This window comes from Triplophysa rosa, linkage group LG4 (assembly GCF_024868665.1).
Source record: "Triplophysa rosa linkage group LG4, Trosa_1v2, whole genome shotgun sequence".
NCBI classification, from domain to species: domain Eukaryota; kingdom Metazoa; phylum Chordata; class Actinopteri; order Cypriniformes; family Nemacheilidae; genus Triplophysa; species Triplophysa rosa.
The window spans coordinates 11,043,574-11,066,940 of NC_079893.1; the positions used below are offsets into that span (position 1 = coordinate 11,043,574).

At 39.3% G+C, this 23,367-nt stretch overlaps 1 protein-coding gene across 1 annotated transcript; it reads right to left on the minus strand.

Annotated features, from left to right (window-relative positions):
* Positions 1-1,472: 1,472 nt before the first annotated feature.
* glrba (glycine receptor, beta a) lies at positions 1,473-22,802 on the minus strand. Its single transcript, XM_057332177.1, has 11 exons — positions 22,290-22,802; positions 20,653-20,778; positions 20,033-20,139; positions 15,393-15,460; positions 15,086-15,312; positions 13,435-13,517; positions 12,910-13,050; positions 7,878-8,030; positions 4,848-4,996; positions 2,941-3,096; positions 1,473-2,394 (listed from the first exon to the last, which is right to left on the minus strand). The coding sequence occupies exons 2-11, from the start codon at positions 20,766-20,768 to the stop codon at positions 2,098-2,100; spliced, it is 1,497 nt and encodes a 498-aa protein (XP_057188160.1). The 5' UTR covers positions 20,769-20,778; positions 22,290-22,802; the 3' UTR covers positions 1,473-2,097.
* Positions 22,803-23,367: the final 565 nt, after the last annotated feature.

The following is a 23,367-nucleotide window of genomic DNA, read 5'->3' on the forward strand; positions in this document are numbered from 1 at the left end:
GTTTGAGAATTGTGACCACAATTGCTGTATTCTAGCATTACATTTTGATTACGGGATCAATTAATAAAAAAACTAGATGTCATGACTTATGTAAGCTTAGAAAATACCTAAATGTAACATCTTAGAGTTTAATAAGCTTAATAAGGTCAGCTCGTGAGCTTGTTGTGTAGCCTAGTTTTCACCCATATTTCATTAAAAGTATGTATAATTTATTTAATTTATAAAACATTTAAATTTTGCTGCGCTGGATCTCTAAGGGTTAATCATGCAGTTCTCAGCAATTTTCCAGTTCTACCTTTTCACAATTCAACAGTGAGTAATGTAATTTCCAGCATGCCCAGCAGAGAGCAGTGTGGTGCAATGGAAGCTTGGCCCTACACATGCAAAAATGCTCATTAGCATATGGAATCTTTTAATTTCTAATTTATATACTGTATAAGCAACATAAGTTACGTATTATATGAAAGTAACGTATGTAGCTTACTTTTAAACATTTTTACACATTTATTTCCTTGAAGGGACAGTTCACACAAAAATGTAAAGTCTTGTCATCATTTACTCACTCTCGAGTTGTTCCAAATCTGTATAAATGTCTTTGTTCTGATGGACACAATGAAAGATATTTGGAAGAATGTTTAGTAGGTCAAATTACAATGCATGGTAGTCAAAAAGTGCCCCAGAACAGTGTGCTTTCCTACATTCTTCAAAATATCTTCTTTTGTGTTCAACAAAACAAAGGCATTTTTCCTACTATGGTAGTCAATAGTGGCCAAGAACCGATTGGTTACAAGCATTCTTCCAGATTTGGAACAATGTGAGGGTGAATAAATGAAGACAGCATTGTTATTTTTGGTTGAACTGTTCCTTTCATTATTCTAACCAAATCTCAAAATGTACATGCTGTATATCTGGATTTGAGTTTGATTGGTAAATTCAGTCTATCACATCACTTGCTAGCTGTGACTTGAGCCTTTGTTATGTTAATGTCTAGAGTGCTGTACGGTTTTCCAAATGTCCAACTTTTGTGTTTTTAAATACATTTTTATCTAAACATTTATGTAGTCCTTCGGTTTTTACCAAATAGTTTACCTATGACATACTTTATAGCCTGGGGGAAATAATGCTGTTATTAATGTAACTAAGGAATAGTTCACCCAAAAACGACAATTCTGTCATTGTTTACTCACCCTCAAGTTGTTTCAAACCTGTATACATTTCTTTGTTCTGATTAATATTGAACACAAAAGAAGATATTTTAAAGAATGTAGGAAACTACACAGTTCAAAAGCAGTTTTATGTGTTAGGCAGAACAACAACATTTATACAGGTTTGAAACAACTTGAGGATGAGTAAACGACAACAGAATATTCATTATTCATTATAGTCCCTTAAAGTGAGTATACACCTAGATCGTTTCTCTTCAATTCGTTTACGAATATGATTAAGTCATCATCAACATCAATTTGATAGTGAAAGATTTTATACATGTATACAGTATATACGTATATGGGCTGTTGTCAGAATGAATATCAATATCAATTAATAATATCAATCCAGTTCTACTGTATCTTAAAAGACCTGTCATGAAAACATCTGACGTCAACATTTTGCTTCTGGAGGATCTTTATTATATGACTCTATTATAGCTGTAACATCCTCTTCTCATTACAGAGAAACAAAACTATTCTGAATTCTAAATACACACCAGACTGTGTCCAGATCTGATACAGTATTTAATTCCATAAGCACACAACACATTTTTTGCCTGAGTTTATAAACAATTCACATTTAGGCATGTGTTGGCATGGGGCATCATGGGATGGATATGTGTCTACCATGGCTGAACACATGCCATCTGTAAAGTCATGCTGTCATATTAAAGCTACACACTTCAAAAAGCTACTTATAAGGAATTGAAATACAAATAAGCGTAGCAAAGGACAGGGACTATTTAACTGGTCCAAACAAGACACCAGAGAATGTGAAAGATGAGGATTCTACACCTTGTTCATGCTTGATCATTATACGTTCCCTCATTAACATACAAGCACACAGACGCACACACAGACACACATTTATACACTTTGTGATTCGTGTTCACAGGTAAACAGACCAGTAAATAACATTGAAGAAGAGGAAAGTGAAAGGGAACAGAGCTCGTGCATAAAGGTCAATACATTTAGCCGCTGAAGGTATCACGGGTTTTGGAGGTGATGGCTTCTTGTTGTTCTTGTTTAGCGATTTGCCAGCAGCGTTCGTGACTACAATGGGTTTGCCGTAACAGTCGAAGTTGGAGAGTTCGAAATCGCGTGGGAGAGAACCGACAATGCTGAAATCGTTCGAGCGCAGGTCAGACTTAGAAGTGCACACCTTCTTACAGCGGTTTTCTACAACCTAGACAAACATAAACATATGTACAAGTAGTAAAAATCTTGTATATACTGTATATATATATATATATATGTACTAATTAAAAACTGTAAATAAGGTTGCTGTATTACTGTAGTATTCACTGTATCATTCTCATAAGACATTTCTCTCAAATATTGTTTGAAATATGACCTCTACCCCTTACACATACGCACACACGCTTATGAACCCCCGTGCTGCTCTTTTATAGCTTCTGGCCTCAATGCTGTAGGGTCACATTATTTCAGTCCCCCAGAATCCTCTGCTCTTCTCTGCACCCATGTCCCACTGAGCACGCTCAGAGCAGTAGACTCAATTACAGCCATTTCATCTCCCCATGCACCCATTACCACATACATTCATCTTACATAAAGAGAAGAGAAACATACCCTATACATGTAAGAAATCCGCACACACACGTACTAGATAAAGAGAACACACAGGCATGCACACACCGTTTTCCTTCATGAATGCACACATTTAGACTACTTAAAGAGAATACACATGTCGAGAGAATATACATGCACTGACCTGTAGCGTGCTGACATGTATCGGGGTCCCTCCAGTTCCAGTTCCATTGACACTGTTTGTTTTGGATGGTGTCTTATTCTCTTTTTCTCTTGCTTTTTCTTTCTCTGCCATTTTTATTTTCTCTTCTTCAATTCGCCTAGGGCTGTTCAACATCACCTGAGACACAAACAGATCAAATTCACATCATAAGGACCCCTTAAACCAAATCATATATTTGATACGTTTAGTATAATTATGTTGTATAATGCAATTAAATATAAAATGTAGCTTCAGAATCCAAATAACAAATACTGTATTTCACCAATAATACTCTTCCCAAAAATATAAATTCTTTCATTATTTACTCAACCTCATGTCATTCAAACCTGTATGACTTTCTTTCTTCTGCAGAAGAAAATAAAACTCTGAAGAACGCTGGTAACCAAACAACATAGGTCCCTATTGACCTTTATTATATGAATACAAAACCACTGATACATTTCTCAAAATATCTTCTTTTGTGTTCCAGAGACATATTGTCACGAAACGTAATGACAGAACCCAATCGCAGATGAGAGATACAACAGAAAGGTATTTATTTAAACAAACAAAACACGTGAAACAAAATCCCACAAGGGGGAAAACAGGTAAAGATACAAAAAACACAAAATAAACACTTCCCACTTGGGGGAATAAACAGGAGGGAACGAGTGACACCAGACTAGGATAAGACTTACTATAAACAAGGACACGATGACGCGTAGACAACGTGTTTGACAACAAACCGGCAACAGACAGAGAACAAAGGGGCATTATATAAGGGAAAACTAACGAAGGATAATCACAAAGGGGACGTGACGGGCAGGTGACAAAGATCAAACACAAAGGGCATAATTACGGGAGTCAGGAGGGCGGGCTGAACGACATGACAGGAGAACACGCAGCACAAAGTGAACAACAATGGCCAAGTGTCTTCCACACATAACAAAACAAGCACAAAAGACATGGCACCGTCACAACTCTGTCCACAGACCAGAAACCTCATGATAGGAAGGACAGAGTTGTGACACATATACAGGTTTCAAATGACACGAAGGTGAATAAATTACGACACACATTTGTGCATTTCAGCAGAATACCAGTGTAATCCTGCACCCCTGTAATGTCTAATGTGTCCCCAGGTATAAATCTGGAGATCGTCTATAAACATTGTGACCAGTGACATATCTTTTTCATAGCCAAGGATTTTATTTCTCTGTAAGACGTTGTTGTATTTTCAAGCTTTGAAGGCTGTTCTATTTCCTGCTACCGGAAAGAGTGTGTATCCGTGTCAGCAGTTTTCTCTTACATATTTAAGAAACAGCTATTTTTGGGAATTCTTGGTAATAAGGTACTGTATGTAGTTTGTCACTGTCAATGTCATGTACACAGGGATACTAATACACTATTGCAAATATGTTGGAAACACAGATGCGTTTATATGTGCTTTATAGATGTGCTGTGACAGCACATCTATACATGTCTTGACTTTGTTGAAAAGAAACCATTTTTCGAAACCAAATTTATAGTTTTTATAAAATAGCGAATAAATGCACACCTGTGTTGGCACTTTCTAAATGAATGCGGCAAGTTGATGGAATGCTTTGCACCTTTAAATGTCCCTAGCTAGTGTAATAAACTATATTACTTGGTAGAAGAAAAGTTTATTATGATGATTATTGTAAATACGTTTTTGTATTGAAACATTGTATTTGGTTTTGAAACAGATCAGGGGCTTTATTGTACAACATATTGTATAGTCTAAATATAATGAACAGACGCTGTCCATGGTACTGACAGAGACATTTCATATATTGTTTGCTGATACAAGGATTTATACATACAATACCCCAAACTATTTAACACATATGTACAATCCATATAAGTACCTGGACCACAGCATACTCCACAAGTGAGGCAAAACCATAGAGCAAACAGGCAATCATCCAGATATCAATAGCCTTCACGTAGGAAACCTTAGGAAGCTCAGATGCTAAAGACATACTCTCAGATGAGAGTGACAGAACAGATAAAATACCTACAGACAGAGAGAGAAACACACCCATAAGAAGGAAATATCATAAATGAGATCGCAATTGTTTCTCCAAGACAATGAGCTCAAAAAGAGAGCACATGGAAACGTTTGCTTAAGTCTCCTGTGTCTCAGATATTTCTCCTGAGGAAAAAGACAACTCAAAGTTTCAAACAGATCTCAAGTCTGCCAAGTCTGCAGTCAAAAGGCAAATGGTTTTATTGAAGATTTCAAAATGAACAATTCTCATCAAATTGACACAAATCTAGTTTATTTTACATCTACAGTCTACATTCATCATTCTTAATGTATTGAAACGATTATCTAATGTGTTTCTGTTTTTAATTCTTGTAAGCCATTTCAGGAGAAACATCGATAAAACACAGCTTCATCAAATCTCCTGAGCTATGAATGAGCAACCTCTTAGGAATATTTTTTCTGGGAAAACATAAAAGGTTGTGGTGGTAAATGGGAAGGGAAAAGATGGATATATAAATGTATATATACAGTAAATATATATTTATTTATGCAACTTAAGAATTGTTTTCATATTAAAACTAACCTGAAAGTGATAGCCATCCCTGTAATGGACAGATGAAGGAATGAGAAAAAGGAATGAAGGAAAGGTGAAGCCTATGAGAAGAGGGATATGAAAAATGAGGACAAATGGGTTGAATTTCAGGTGAACATGAAAGCGACAGATGGAAGTTGCTTGTGTTACATAGCAAGTTTGCCTTTTTTGAATATTTTTCCTTCATTTTTGCTGTTTACGTTCTTCAGTGTTCAGTGTGTCTGGATGCAACTTGTTCCGTATACTTCATGTTTACATTTAATGATTTTACATTCATAACATTAAATAAGTGATTTATCTTTAAAATTACATATATTACATAGATGCTTAATAAACAAGTCAAATATGGATATGAAATTAAGTGTTTATTTGCAAAAACTCTGGGGGGGACTGATAACCCAACTGCAGTTGATTGATTTTCTTGGAATTCACAATTAAAAATTCAATACATTTTTCACATGAACTCTTCAAGTAGTTTTATTATTTGTTAATAAATAGATCACACAGAGCGGAGAAGATTGCTAGGTACATCAAATAGTCAAATATTCACTCTTAAAAAAAGAGTGTTTCATTTTTAGCTGAATGGTTCCATAAAGAACCTTTAACATCTAAACACCTTCAGTTTCACAATAGCTTCTTTGTTTTAGAAAAAAACGTTCTTTCAATTCTAAAAACTAAGAAAGAAATTGAGTAAATGAAAGAAATTGACCAAAATAGTTCCTCTGTGGCAACACTGTGTAGAACCTTTTGCAGCTTTTTTATTTGTTTTAGTTTGGTGGTCATTTAACAAAAATATTTCACTGCAGAATGCAACGACATATCAGAACTGACCAATCAGAATTAAGTATTCCAGAGCACCTTATATGTTAAAGATCGGGTAACACGCAATCTCATATTAATCCTGAGTACCTATTCAGTAGTATTGCATATGTCGTATCTTCGAAGAGTATTTAGTTTGATCAAATTTATAAAAGAGAGATACAGCTGCAGGGGGAGTCGGGGGACGGAACTACAGCACGAGCACACAATACATCATTGCATTAATCCCTTTGTGTTGTTTACATTATGCACGTACACGCCGATTGCCAACAAAACACAGATGTATGACTTAGTTTGACTTACCGCGTGCAGTTCATGTCCGGCATCTTTTAGCACTGGGACCGCGCCATCTATCAGTTTCAAACGATCTCCAAATCCAGCATTATATCCACCGTTTATATAACATCCATCACTGAAATGCCGTGGACAAACAAACACACAACTTCTCTCACTATCGCAAGAGTAACGAGCTGCAGAGGCCCACAGTGCAGCCAATCTTGACGCAGCGCAGACAATCTTGATAAGCTGGTCTTCCTACCGTGGTTGGTTGGTGCGTGGGCGGGCTATTTCTTTCGCCTTGCCGTGGGCATGCTCTTCCGAATTGTCCAACAAAAGGAACAGACTTATAAAAAAATAATGTGGGAGTGTATCAAGCACAGAAATACTACGTCATACGTCCAACTCGTTTTTTAACAAGTTGACCATGTTAAGCATGAGAAGCCAGCACGTTTAACAGTGTGAAGAAGTCACTATGCATGAAATAGCATGTTACCCGATCTTTAAGGCTTTGGTATAAGGAAGAAGATTATGGGTCAATTAAAGAGACTGAATTAGAAAAAAATATGGGTTCTGTGATTTTCTGTAATTTTGCTGTTTTGCCAATTAAAAGTTATTGACCGTTAGAGTACCTTAAAGAATCTGTAAGCGATTTTTTTTAAATGCCATGCATAAAATGTCCCTACTGCTTGACAGATATTTTTGAGATGTGTGTCCTGAGAAATCACACCTCTCTCTTGACAGCCCTAGGCTCTAGAAACTGAAAAGAATGTGCAGCCTACACAGTGCAAACTAATTCACAGGCAGACAGCGTTTCTGATTTGAACAGTGATCTTTTGAGGGCAGGTTTTGGAGAGAAGGTATGTTGGTAAAGTTAGTTAAAATCTATTAAAACACATTACCAAGAAATTAATTGCTTACTTTAAATACACTGCCCATTTTATTTATTTTTTTCATGTTAAATTTGTCAGCTGTTTGAATCTGGAGGCTCTCACTATTCCCAAAGGCTGTAGAGTTGATAAACTACTCCTAAGCCCTTGGTCACATAAAAGGCCTTGCGAAAGCATTAAATGGGTAATTGAAGCAAGACTGAGCCCTACCGTCTCCGAGACGGGTCATAAAACACAACACTGGAATTTCAATCCTATCTACTGTGTGTGGCGTGTTTTGTTTGACCGTCAGCTCTACGTCTTCTCTGTCTGATGGAGAACGCTGACTGACCTAAGGGCACGCGGGCCGCGCTGGCATCAGGGTTGATCCAAAAGGACAGCCATGACAGGACGACAAGGAGTAGTGTGGGAGCGTAGACACCCATCATGTAAAAGCCCACCTGTCTCCTGAGAGTAAAGATGACCTCGACACATGTGTAATAACCTGTAGAAAGAGAACAGAAGAGAATGAACTAAATGTATTCAAAAATGTTCAATTTGGGTTTTTTAAATAGATTAATATACATAAAATAGTAGTTATGAAATTAGTCTAAGCTGACAGGAATGTATAAAATGTCATTTCATCCACAGTATGTTACAGTACAAACACAAAATAAAAATTCAAGATGTGGAGGAGATAACATTTGCTCAGAAAAATGGCGCACATGTTGCATAGAAATCCACTTTTAAACATTGTTGACAAATAAAATAAACTAGTGAGGATATGAATTTTTTATTATTTCCGTTTTTTATTATTCTCTGTATTATAGTCCACAAGAACCCATAGTTTAAGAAACTCCACTCTATCTGTATTACAGAAAAGATCTTTCTTATCGGATAAGATTTACACATCTGAGCAGAATGAATTTATATTCAGTGCTTACATGCCTGTATGCGTGTGTACATTTGCAGATTCCCTAAGCAATCTATAGGGTCACTTTGAAATCTGAGTTTAACATCTGCCAGAAAAAAAACGTAATAAACTACAGTTAAAACAAAATAGTTTAAAAAACATATGCTAAATTTATCATATGAGGTAGAGTGAAAATAACATATTCAGGCCCAGATTGTGTAAATTACCTTTACATTCTTTCATATGAATGTACTGGGTGTGTTTTTAAAAACATTTTAATGCATGGTAACTCCAGTGAGTGGTGGCCGTATGTATCGCCATATAGAATCCTATGCAATGTACGAGATAATAAGGGGTTTTGTTTAATGGTCAATAAAACGTCCAGGTGCATTTCTGTGTAACCCCTCAAAAATGACAGCAACACGCCGCATTATCCAGCAAGCTGTCAAAAGCTGTTCCTAAAGTAATCTAGTTGCACATAAAAAATATTCACAGATGGAAAAAGAGTGGGAGAGACCATGGCTAGTCCTGGCAAATTTATGACACATGCCATAAATTGACATGATTTATTAGCATTAATGAAATACATTTTAACCATTTATTACATATACAGTACCATCATTTACAAAACAAAAAACGGAACAATGCATATAAAAAATAACATTAGTGTTTTATACAGCCAGGACTTACACATCATCAAAATATCATATCCTCAGTTTTTGTCATGTAGCATCTCATGCCGTGAGCTCTGTATGACTGTATTAACATAAAACAGTTTAAGAGACTATTAAGGCCAGGCTCCAAATGATCTTGTTATTGTCTGTTGTTGGTGTGATTGTTTCTCTGATCATTTATGGTAAATTAGTGTGTATGTGTGTTATTATTTACTGTTTGTGAAGGTATTGCTGTCTATGTTTGTGTGATTTCGGTGAGTAAGATTTGCACTGTTCTGTTTTCTAACATAAGAAGTGATTATTGCATTATGTAAGAGATTCCAAGATCCAAGGATACTGTATATGTTACATTCAAGGTACTGTACAAATGTGAATATATGTTATATATGAAGAGGGTAACCTAAAAAAGGGATAAGCCAGCCGGTCATCATGGCAAAATATTTTTTGCATTGTACAAGATAAATAAATAAAAAAGGATGGAAAATTTTGATTTCAGTAAACACAGTTTTATTATGTGACAAGACTGGGACCGTATATGAGAGACAAAAAACTTGCACATCTATGTATGACATCTGTTGCTTGAGACAACAGTCAGTTATACAATTGAAGGTAGTGAGTATTTTAGGATGCCATGTGTCAAGGTTTAATTTGCCTGCAGGTTCCTTCTCCATGACACGACACAACAAAGCTAAAGGCCCCTTGGGTAAAAGGGGTAAAAACAACACAGCAGTTTTCTTAAAGTGGCCCTAACACACGCGGTTTCTGCCAATCTCATATTAATCTTGAGTACCTACAGTGTAGTATTGCATACGTATCTTCGAAGAGTATTTAGTTTGATCACATTTATAAAAGATAGATACAGCTGTACGATTATTTCCGAAAGCATACTGCGTGTGCGGGGGGTAGGGGTAGGCTGAACTAAAGCACGTGCGCCAAGAAAACACAGACATCAGTTTCACTCACCGCATGCGGTTCATGTCCGGCATCTTTTAGCGCTGGGACGGCTCCATATATCAGTTTCAAACGATCTCCAAATCCAGCGTTATGTCCGCCGTTTATATAACATTCATCACAGAAATGCGGTGAACAAATAAACACCTGAACTTCGCGAACGTATGCTCTCTCTCTCTCTCCTGCACACAAGTGAAAGTGACGTCTGCGCATGCTCCTTCTCCTGCTCTCCTTGCTGCCGCGTGGGCGTGCCACGTGCTTTTCTGGGAGAACTGTCCAATAAGGAACTAAGAAAAATGGTTAAGAAACAGTTTTATATGTTCGAAAAAAACTTTCCGAAACCTGTACGATCGCTGGGGGAGTGTATCGAGCACAGAAATACTACGTAATACGCCCAACTCCTTTTTTGACAAGTTGACCATGTTAAGCATGAGAAGACAGCACGTTTAACATTGTAAAGAAGTCAGAATGCATGACACACCGTTGCACCACCCCTTTAACAGCTGTTTTTAGCCTTGCGTGGTGAAATTGCCCTGGATCAGGACTGCTAAACCCAACTGAATAGGTCATTTGAATGAACATTTAATACTTGAAACTAAACATGTATGACGCTTATGACAATCTGTGAAACACCAGGGTTGCCAGATATGCGTAACAAAGCCAGCCCAATGGCCAATCAACACTAGCCCAAAACTAGCCCAACAGCCCCAGCCGAAATACTAAAACTCAAATATGCCACTCATACTGTATACATAAAATACATATTTACAGTCTCTGTTGCATTACACTGTTATGCATTACACAATACATTTCCTCTTGAATATAACGGTATAGTAATAATCATAAAAACACCCTGTTTACATAAATAACTTTATATTACCTTAAAGGGGTCATACGGCCCATGCATGTATTAGACACGTAAAATTGCAAAAATTAAAGTGTAGGACTAAAAGATGCATTCTATCTAAAAGCGAATGCTCACCCAGACCTGCCTGAAACATCTCGTGTAACCACACCCCCACAAATCCACGTCAGTTTGTGGTATGAGTTGACTAAGACCACCCAAATGTATACGCAAGTCAGACTGTCAGTACAAATGCTTTGGAACCTGATGGTAAGAGGCGTTAAATTTCCATCACACGCTTGCAGTATTCGACCAATCACTACGCACTGGTTAACTGGCCAATCATAGCACACCTCGCTTTTCAGAGCAATGACCTTTGTAAAAAATCCACGTGTTTCAGAGAGGCGGGGCAAAGAGGAAATACAAACATGCACGGTATGTGGAAAATACAGCGTTTTTGAACCTTAAATCGTGTAGACACATTGCATTACATATTAAACAAACGATAATATTTGTTTTAGCCGTGTCATATGACCCCTTTAAGAATTACAGCTGATGAATAAAATCCTTCCACTTTTAACCCGCATAATAAAAAAAAGTAATTTGAAAGTAGCCCAATCCGCTGAAAAAACTTGGAATTGGCAACCGTGGCAATTGCATATATTTTGAGCCTTAAGATATTTAGGTGATTTTCAGTTTTGTTCAAGTTTATTCAGTTAATCAATTTTTTCAGTAACTCTTACATAAGTAAAAAATATATATATTTAGTGACAAATAATGTTGAATATTCTCCATAAGCCACCAAAACACTGTTAGGATAGCAAAGGAGAAAAATACAGAATATCTGTAGCGCAAGCAACTGTTTTCTATAAGTGGGAATAGATCTGTTGTGAAGGATACAGGCCCACACTGACTGCTCCAGTCACAACAGGGATTCATTTGAGAGACATTGTGTACCCCACTACGCAAAATGACACAACAGGCATTGCAACTTACTGCAGACGCTTCCTGTTTTTTTCCATTTCAGTCTTAGGCGTGGAAGATTAATGATAGCATTTATTAGAACTTCATCAAAAAAGAAACAGTTTAAAGCAAATACCTATTTATAATGCCTATTTACACTGCTGAAATGACACATTTACTAACATAACTACACACATCACATGGGAAACATGCTGCTCATCATTATCACTATCATATCAACATTATCATCATCAACATCCCTAACACCGTGCCCCAGGCTCAGACTGTAGCAGAATCATAGTTGGCTGTATGCTGCATACTCTCTATTATTTATAGAAATAGTATGCAAACAGTATGCAAGATTGCGCAAATTGCATGTTTAATCCTAATCCAAGTCTAAAACAAATTTTAAACAAAGTTTAAAATTTCTAAACCAAGGTTAAAATGTGGTTGATTTCACTACTGGAAATAAAAATTACATTGGGGGATACAGTATGACGTACAGTTTGCGGTTGCATAAGAAACTTGTTTGGCAAATGTAGCCCACAAAATATAAATACTGCAGACTGCAAATAGTGCAAAAGTAAAATTAATAGTATGTACGTTTGCTACAGTATTTCAAACACAGCCGGCATATGGGACCATAAAGTGAAGTGAATGGGAACAGAGGAATGGATCAGGTGTGCAGAGCTTGATGAAACAGGATGAGATGCTCAGTCATGCAACACTTAAAAAAGCACTTCATAAGTCCAACAATCATTTAAAATGTATTTCATTCGGCCGATCCAAATGTTCAATGCCAGGATTCTGGCTCTGATGATGAGTCTGTTCTACCAAGCTACCCATCTCACAGAAGTATTGATTCATCCAAGTCTGAAGTAGGAACGTAACAGAGGTGTGAGGTCAGCATTTTCTTATATGTGTATGTGCTTCTCTCATACCGGTGGCTTGCTGAACACTATGTTCCCTTTCGATTTTCTCTTGCTTTAATAAACAGCGAAATATGAGCCTACATTAATAGATGTATGTCAATCTATACCTGTTCCCGGGTAGAACTTTGTGCAGTTTCCGTACTCAATGTCCTCCTGCTTCACATCAAACTGTGGCAACGCAATTTCATCCATCTGAACGGGATCCCCAGACTGCCACATAAACACCAGGTCCTTTGTGGTGTAGCCAACTGCGCACACACATAAAAACACATAACGTTATGATGACTGTTTTTACCTTTGTCTTTACAAACCTGTCTTGAAATAAAATCGTTTTAATTCATTTAATTGCAGGAGCAGCTGTGTGTGTGTGTGTGTGTGTGTGTGTACTAGTATTCATCACAAAGATAGTAATACCAGTAGATTTTGACCTTGTGGGGACATTTTTAGAACTCCCTTGAGGTAAATCATCTTATAAATCATACAGAATTATATTTATTGAAAAATGCGTGTTGGGGTAGGGGATAGAATATATCATAAGCCTGATATAAAATCAATGGGAGTCTATGGAATGTCCCCAAAACACAGTGTGTGTGTGTGTGTGTGTGTGTGTGTGTGTAACTGTGTTCACTTACAGCTCTCTAACTGCATCTTGCACAGTTGGGTGTCCATAGGAAAGAGTGTTAAATCCAGAGGACAAGACAAGGTGACAGACAATCTGAAAAGGGAATAGAGATTAATTACTACATTAAACATACACGTCACAATTTTTTGATGATTTTTGAACATCGCTGGCAATAAAATTAGTGACAATTGCTAAAATTTCTTATAGTTATACAGCATTATTTCACTCATGTACCTTTTACATATTGCAATGTATATTTTATTTTTTTGTTCCTTACTTTTTTGAAAATCGTCTTTACTCAACTGCAATATGGAGCAATAGACTTATTAGAAATTATTAGATGTATTAAATTATTAGAATTAATTCTTTATAATTTGTTTTTAAAAATCACATAAATGTATTCATTAGAAGAATATAGAGTATACTATTTCAAGTTTAAAATTGTTATAAAAGATACAATATGTACAAATATGGAAAACATAATACTATAGCAGTTTGTCTTTATGGCATTTAAAAGTGCATGAAAGCATCTGTCACCACATGCAGTATTTTCAGAGTTTAGAACAGACAGATTGTGTGTGAGAGAGTTTGTAAAGAGAGGACAGACACACACGCACACACACACACACACACACACACGCACACGCACACACACACTCTCTGCAAGGTTCATTAGTCCTGGTTGCATGTGGAGCATCAGTAGCAGATGAGAGGGGGGTGTAGTGTGGGGGTCTCACCCTAAGGCTCACACACACACACACTACAAACCAAAGAACTAGAATATTCTCTCATCTGCCACAAAGAGCCTTTTAGTTTGAGCAAATACCCACGCTGCCATGCTGCAGTTAAAAGACTACAGCAGAACAACAGCCACAGCAAAGATAGACAATATAATGTATCTTATATCCATGAATATATCTTTTAGCAAAACACGGTTAACAAATACCGTGGTCAAAAGTTCAATACGCAACTCACATCTGTGAAAGAAACTCCAGGGTCAGAAATAAACAAATATTATTATTTTATATGAATAAAATAAAACTACACACACTTTATCAAAAATGTTTCTGTTATTATATGAGAATTATGAATTTTTACAGTATCGACTGTAAATATAAATAAAAAAATACTGTTTAAAGAGAGAGTTTACCCCCCTAAAAAATCTGTCATCATTCACTGACCCTTGAGTTGTTCCAAAACTGTATAAATTTCTTAGATGTTCTGATACGTACTTAGCAACAAATGTATATAGTATAATGCAATGTAAGTCGCTTTGGATAAATGCATAAATGTCAAATGTAAATGAACACAGAGAAGGATATTTGGAAGAATGCTTGAAACCAAATAGTTCTGGATCACCACTGACTACCATAGTAGGAAAAATTACATTAGTAGTCAAAAGTGCCCCAGAACTGTTTGCTGTCCTACATTCTTCAAAATATCTTCTTTTGTGTTCAACAGAACAACGTTTTTCCTACTATATAAATATATTCAGTGCTACTTTTCCATTTTAATAATATTTATTGCATGTCAACATATCAGCATTTGAGCTGGTGGTGCTGGTTTAACAAAACTGGTAAACTGGCATTTCTGATATTCAGAACTGAATTTGAAAAAATCTAACCCTTCACAAACCTGTTAAATGTTTGACTGTGGCTTACCTCATGCTGATGAGGACGTCTCCATTACGGAAGATGAAGAGCAGTATGTTTTCCTGGGTAACGTCGTGAAAATTGGCATTTTTTTCATTGGCGAAAAACAGATCCGGCTTCCAAAGGCACTGGAACATTTTCGGATCAACAGTCAATGCATCAGACTTAAAATCTGCTGGTAACCGCAGTCGAGGGTCATTCCAGCGCTGACGCAGGAATATATTCACACGGTAATCCTACAGATACACAATCACATACACAACTATTACTATAGGGTAGCATACAATGGGCATATAGGTATACTGTCTGTTCTAACCATTGTGGTCTCCTGGATTGAGCCAAAGCTGTTGATGAAGATGTTCACCTTATCTTCCACCGGGATACCTACAAACACATGATAGCACCCCTTGAGAGAGATATAATTATGGACATCAACCATGTGCGTGGGATAAAAGTTATGCGCTATTTTCAGATTCCCCGCAGTGGAAAACAGATGTGTGTTAATGTGATGCTTTGTGAATGTTCTCAGATGTAAGAATATCTCATGCTCGGCTGGATGCAAGAACCACGGACTTTGGAAGGAGCTCATTGATCTAATAGTTTCCTTCTGACACATTCTTATCCCAGTGGGTTCAGCATGACACATTATGGATCCACGGGTCCTGAGATCCTTTCCAATTACGCTGTACAATACACACTCTGTGTGCTGTGCTCCGACGCCGTGACTACATTATCATTTTAACGAGGTCATCTATTATGATCTTTGTGACTTTTCTCAAAAAACTAATAGGATCTAATATTATTGTTGCTCTGTCATCGTGTTTGAGGTCTGAGAGGTTTGACTGTAACAGAGCAAACACGAAAATGGTTCACCTACCATACACGTGCTATTATAACTAGATTTGTGCTTCCTGAAGGAAACTGAAGTTTAAGGCTTTGATTCTGTTATGATTAAATACTGCATCAGACTGACTTCGCTGTTGTCATGACAGCACATATTTTGCTTTCTGTCTCCTGCACACAAGAATCAACACATAGTCGCTGTGTAAAAGTGGATATAAAGGGTTGCACACAGTATATCCAGGAAAAGACCATTCAGTACGCTAACAGATGTAGGAAATACGTGTTTTTCTGTGTCTTTGGTGTGCTATAAGTTGCCCATGCATGTATTAGACACGTAATATTGCTAAAATTAAAGTGTCGGAACAAAAGATGCATTCTATCTAAAAGCGAATGCGAACCCAGACCTGCCTGAAACGCCTCGTGTAACCACACCCCGACGAATGTACGTTACTTCGTAACATGATTTGACTTAAGACCGCCCCAATCTAAATGCAAGTGAGGTGGGCGTACTTGTAAATCTCATTGTATCGTCACCGCCGCTGCCATGTCGCGGAGACGCTGTGTGTTTCGTTGCGAAAAGAAAGACTCTTTGTTTGCCATGCCAAAAGATGAGACAACTAAAAACGAATGGTTACATTTTATTTACAACACTGTTCCAGAAAAGTACAATCCGAATGTTCAAGTTTGTGCAGCGCATTTCACCGAAGATTGCTATACAAACCTGGGAGAGAGATTAAGACCGGCTGTGCACGAAAGCTTTGGTTAAAAAGTGGGGCCATTCCAACCATTAAAACTTGCTGGTTCAGATTCGCAACCTGTAAGTATATTTTTATTGTAAAAGACTTGTTACGGACTAACGCGAGTTGAGTTTGTCGTGTGTTTGTGATCTGCAAATGCAGACACGCGCGCAACGTGAAAAAAGACAACATAAGTCCTAATAATCAGTATAATGTTCCCACTAGAGGCAACAAATGTCGTGTTTATAATGTCTTTTTATTTTAGTATTTATTTTGGGTTTATTGTCTTTGTTGAGTCGCGACGAGACGTGGCGTAACATTGGTTGATCAAGAAGGGCCAAAGCGCTCGCGTTATTTATACCATTCCCTGCTGTAATGCGAGCTTGTTTCTATCTCACACAAACTCTGTATGATGTATATGGTTGTTTGTTTATAGTCTTTATAACGTCGTATATAAAAGGTAAAACAGTAGCTATAGTTTTTAACTATTTAACATCATATTTTTTTAATAAAACCTTACCAATCCTTTACATCCTGCTCATGTCACGGTCTTGGAAGGAAGAACCCAAGTGCAGGCAGCATCAGTGAAGGGGTTAACAGATTTATTAAATATAAATGGGAACAAAACAAAAGCCCATGATGGGGGTTAACCAAGACAAGACTAATAAGTAATAAAACAACAAGAAACAAAACACTTCCCACGGGGGGGGAATAAATACTAACAAAATAACACTCGACACAACGTCTAATAAACAGGCAAGGTACAAGCACAAGAGAACTCTAGACAAGGCACGGGAAATACTCACATTTAGAGGTACAGAGCACGAGCGGACACGCATACAAGCACAACGCACCAGCACAGGACAATAAACACAAGGGCATTATGTAGGGTAACTAACAAAGGAAGATAACAAGGGGCAGGTGAGGAACATGAGACACGGCAGGAAGGCTATACAGGGAACGAGAGGGGCGGGGCCAATGACAAGACCGGAGAGGATGCATATTATGTCAATAATGACGATAATCTGTTCCTCTCCACACAAAACCAAAGGCTTTGTCATGACTCTGCCACCAGACCAAGAAAACCATGACAAGATAAGGCAGAGTCATGACAGAAGCCCCCCCTTTAATGAGCACCTCCAGGTGCTCACCAAGGGGTAGACTGACGTAACAAGACAGACTGGGTGACAGACAAGGTCCAAACACACATTGAAAACATAACTAAGGGCAAACATGACACAATGACCACAGGATTGGGGTGAGACAATAAAAATAACAAACATGGGAGGGGGGGTGGGACAAGACAAGGGTTCATAGGGGGCAGTCAATAGTGGGTTGGGACTCGGGGGAACAGTCTTAATCGGGGCGGCGCTTTGGGAGCACGAAGTCCCGGGGGGCTTAGTAGGGGCTGGGGCAGGCTTGGCTGCCGGCCGGACACGGCTAGGTGCCGGCGGAGTCACCGGCTGGAAGGCCGGCTGAGTCACCGGCTGGAAGGCCGGTTGAGTCACCGGCTGGAAGGCCGGCTCAAAGGCCAGTTGCACCGGACTGGATCCCGGCTGCACCGGGCTGGGCACCATACTGGATACTGGACTGGATACCGGACTGGACACTGAACTGGACCCCGGCTGCACCGGGCTGGATCCCGGCTGCACCGGGCTGGGCACACGACAGGACACTAAACTGACCATCGGACTGGACACTGGACTGGACGCTGGACTGACGCCGGACTGGACACCGGACTGGACACCGGACTGGATGCCGGCTGGGACACCAGCTGCGGCACCGGCTGGGACGTCGGCTGCACCAGACTGGATACCGGCTGCACCGGACTGGAAGCCGGCTGGATCACCGGCTGGGGTGGAGCCCGCGCTGCCCGCCGCTGCCTCTTTTTCTTCAGCCGAGCCACCTGCCTGGAAGTCGGCTGAAGAAAGGATGTGAACGGTACGGCTGGCTCTGGCTGGGACTCCTCGGAGGTGGACCCCCAGGATGCTCGCCTCCCCTGCTTGCCAACGAGGCTGGTGGACGGTGGAGAGGCTGCAGAGGGTGAGGAGGATGGCGTGGCAGGGCCCACAACCCCAATCTGCAGGGAACCACCCTCAGGGATGGTGACCAGCGGAGATGGGTAGCTGGTATGTGCTGAGGCCGTGAACTCTGATCGCTCCTCGGCGGACAGCCACACGGCGTCGAAGTCCAGCGGCCTCAACGCTCTCATCTCCACCCGCGAAAGTGGGTCCCTGAGACCGGAGTTAAACAGCACCGCGAGTTCCTTCTCCCCAAAGACGCCATTCTCGGCGACGTCCAGGAACCTTTCCACTTACTCGTCGACACTCTCGCTCCCCTGGCGAAGTCCGCAGAGGAGGCGAGCTAGGTGGGGTCGTCCAGCGTTCATGCTGCCTACTGGGTTCGGTTTGGCTGGTGCGTTCTGTCACGGTCTTGGAAGGAAGAACCCAAGTGCAGGCAGCATCAGTGAAGGGGTTAACAGATTTATTAAATATAAATGGGAACAAAACAAAAGCCCATGATGGGGGTTAACCAAGACAAGACTAATAAGTAATAAAACAACAAGAAACAAAACACTTCCCACGGGGGGGGAATAAATACTAACAAAATAACACTCGACACAACGTCTAATAAACAGGCAAGGTACAAGCACAAGAGAACTCTAGACAAGGCACGGGAAATACTCACATTTAGAGGTACAGAGCACGAGCGGACACGCAAACAAGCACAACGCACCAGCACAGGACAATAAACACAAGGGCATTATGTAGGGTAACTAACAAAGGAAGATAACAAGGGGCAGGTGAGGAACATGAGACACGGCAGGAAGGCTATACAGGGAACGAGAGGGGCGGGGCCAATGACAAGACCGGAGAGGATGCATATTATGTCAATAATGACGATAATCTGTTCCTCTCCACACAAAACCAAAGGCTTTGTCATGACTCTGCCACCAGACCAAGAAAACCATGACAAGATAAGGCAGAGTCATGACAGCTCAAGGCTTGATCATCTTCATTTTCCATATCAGATTCGGGTTCGAATTGATATAAGGAAGTACCGATGACATTTTATCACCTGTCAGTACAATTGCGCGGGAACATGATGTTCCGAATATGGTAAGAGGCGTTACTTTTCCGTGAAACGCTTGCAGTATTCAACCAATCACTACGCACTGGTTAACTGGCCAATCATAGCACACCTCGCTTTTCAGAGAGATGAGCTTTGTAAAAAATCAGCGTGTTTCAGAGAGGCGGGGCAAAGAGGAAATACAAACATGCACAGTTTTTATTGGCATTTTTGGCATTTATAGAAAAAAATGAAACAACAAGTAGAATTAAGTTGGGTATATAACGGTAAATGTTCTGACGTCTACCTTTAAAGTTTGGTCGTATTCGTGAATCATAAGTCACCAGAAGGCGGTTCAGAATGTTGCTGGTGGAGTTGGCCGGGACTCTGTCAAGATCTTCTGCTGATAACTGACTGGAAATGATGAAACAGACACGCATTATACTGGCAGTACAGCGCTTAGCAAGGTCATGTTTAAATATATCTTTCCCTGGCAAGAGTCAAACCTTTAAAAAAACATTAACCCAAAGTTAAGAACATTTATGTCTTAGATTCCAAGGTAAATCTTCATGTGCTAACTAAGAACTGTGAACAGTCGTGCGAGTTCAGCTGAAGGAGGGAACACTCGTGCTTAGTCATACAGAGATACGCCATGAGCTGTTAATGACAAAAAATCCTGTCTACTGTCCTAGGTTCAGTTTATCTTGCTTTGCAAGCATGTGATGAAAAGAATGCGGCTGATCCCACATCAGTGCTAACAGATGCGTGCATTCTCTTTATTTATCACCCGACTTTCACTCTACTTAACAGCACTGTAATTCTCCTTGACTGACAACACTCACGTCCTTGGCAACCGTAAAGCATTATGGGATATGCACACATGTGTGCGCGTTTATGTAAGTGTGTGTTATGGCCTGGATGACTTACGAGGGACAGATGACTTGTTTGCCCTTTTTCCCTTTTTTGGGTTTGCCTCCTGTAGCAGCGCTCTCTGAAGAGAACTGTACCAACAGCATCAACAAGATCAGCCCCTTATGAACCATAACTGCACACCTGCATCACACAAACAGACGGTACACATTAGTCAGCAAAAAACAGACTTACACTGTTGAATGTACAGTAGCTACGTATGTTCAACATTGATGCTATACCAAAATGATAAGATCATCAAAGTTTATACCTTTTATTTTTTCCTTCATATATCCCAGCCTCAGTCCCAAAGTACCAAATTGCCCAAAATATCAGTATTATAGTTTTTTTCTAGTTACTAACATTAACCTTACAGCGCTACATTTATTTGAACCTTGTCAGCATAGGATGTGAAACTCATATTTATCATTTAAATAATCTGGTAAATTATGATATCACTGTTTTAGTGCAACTTTAGTGCAACCAATACACAGAACATTTTCTGTTATTTTCTGTCAATTCTGTGATCATTTACTCGTCCTCTTGTTATTTCAAACCTGTATAACCTTCTTTCTTCTGCAGAACAACGGCGGTACCCATTCACTTATATTTTCAGAAGCAAAACCAATGCAAGTCACTGGGTACCACCGTTATTTGGTTACTATCATTCTTCAAAATACCTTCATTTGTGTTTGGCTGCTTTGGCAGAAGAAATGAAAGTTATACAGGTGTAAAATGACAAGGGTGAATGAGTAAATGATTCTTCCATTCTTACAAACATTCTTCCAAATATCTTTCTCCGTGTTCAGCATAGCTCTAAAATTTATACACGTTTGAAACAACCTGAGGGCGAGTAAATGATGACAAAATTTCATTTTTGGAATTGAACAACACCACATATTTTGTGGTCAATTTTGTCAATACTGTACCAGAAACAATATTTTTCTGTAAAAAAACATCATTTATTTCATACCAGAGATGTATTATGTATTTTTTATATATGAACAACCACATGAAATACTAATAAAGTATGTGTCAAAGAAACGTCAGTTCCAACCATAATTTGCAAAACATATCACTTCTTTACAGTAATTGTGATGCCAAAAATATTAAGGCATTTTTGTGTAGCCTAACTACAGCGTTAGACAGCAAGGGACAAACTGTCATTTTCTAAAAAAAAAAATCCACAAGACTTTTAGGAAAATGCAAATAAAACTACACAACTATACGTACATGCGTACTGTACAGGCCTTATGTATACAGTATAGAAAAATTCAACAGCTCAATGTTCAATGAGAAATATCCTTTAAGGTTTTCATTGCTTTAACTGGTGCAGATATAAAAACCACTGAAACACATCCTCACATCTTGTAGATCACATCTCGATCAGGACCTTGAGAATAATGTGCGGATTAATTATGGGTAACGTTAATAAACGCTTTCGCCTCAGCGACTGCATGTGTAAAACACTCGGGACTGGATCCGCAGTGAGAACACGAGAACACACTCAACACACAACGCAAAACACTGTTACAGACTACCAAATACACACAAGACGAATAATAAGTCACTTTGTGAACTTGCAAAATCACGCTGGACATAAGAAACGCTCGCCGATGACAGCGTTTAAAAAATGACACCGTGCGGAACCTTACCTCGTGAGGAAAGCTGGATGATTATTTCAGTTTTCTCCGCTCACACGCGCGTGTATCATTGTATGTACATCCATTCACTCCGTGCTCAGCTAGGGCATGTGTGCGGGTGATGGAGTCTGCGTGCATGCACCTGTCCCGCTGCAGTGAAGCTGCCGTGCTCTCGCGCGATGAGACGATGTCCCGCGCCGGCGTCACTTTCCCCGGCTGGAGTCGAAGTTACGAAAGCAAATGATGGTCTGAGCCGTAACGCGAAGGCGTTTGAACGTGTAAGTGGCTCGTATCTTGTCAGACCAAGAATGGCGAAAATGTTAGACTATTAAGCACACGCATAAGCAGCAAATCTGATTATAGATAAAGTGCGAGGAGTCAAGAAAGCCAACGGAATGGATCTTTTGGTGTAGGTTTTGTGGACTGCTCTGCCTCACCTCGACTTGTCCTTTGAGTCACATTAGATGACAGCTTCTCTCGAACACATTTACGCTAAATTAAATGAGGGCAGGCTGGGCTGTGTGTGCCTGTCTGTGTGCCAGAGAGAGAGAGAGAGAGAGAGAGAGAGAGAGAGAGAGAGAGAGAGGCAGAAAAGATTAATGATCCCATGTAGGTAAAGGAATGAGAAATGTGTTCACACATAAACTAAAGAGGGATGAGAACTGGATGAATCGTACTATCCTCAGTAGTTATATGCATGCATACTGTAGGTGTGTGCGTCAGAGATGAAGGTAATTCATTTACATTTGGAGTAAAAAGGAAATACAGGCAGACTGGGAAATAAAACGCTACAAGAGTGTTTTAGAATTTGTGAAGTCATTCTGCTCGCAGCGTGGCGTTATGCCAGCATACTGCAGAGGAGAGGCACATAAACTCTCTCTCTCTCACGCGCGCGCGCACACTCTCTCTCTCTCTCACCCTTATAAAGCGATCATTACACAACATGTCATCTGCTCTGATAGCACAAAACTAGACAGATGCAATGCCAAATATGGGACACGCTTCCATGCCTTCTATATGCTAACACACACCATCTGTCCAGGGTTCACTGTAAAAATGTATCTTCAACTTAGTCCAATTTGGCCACAAT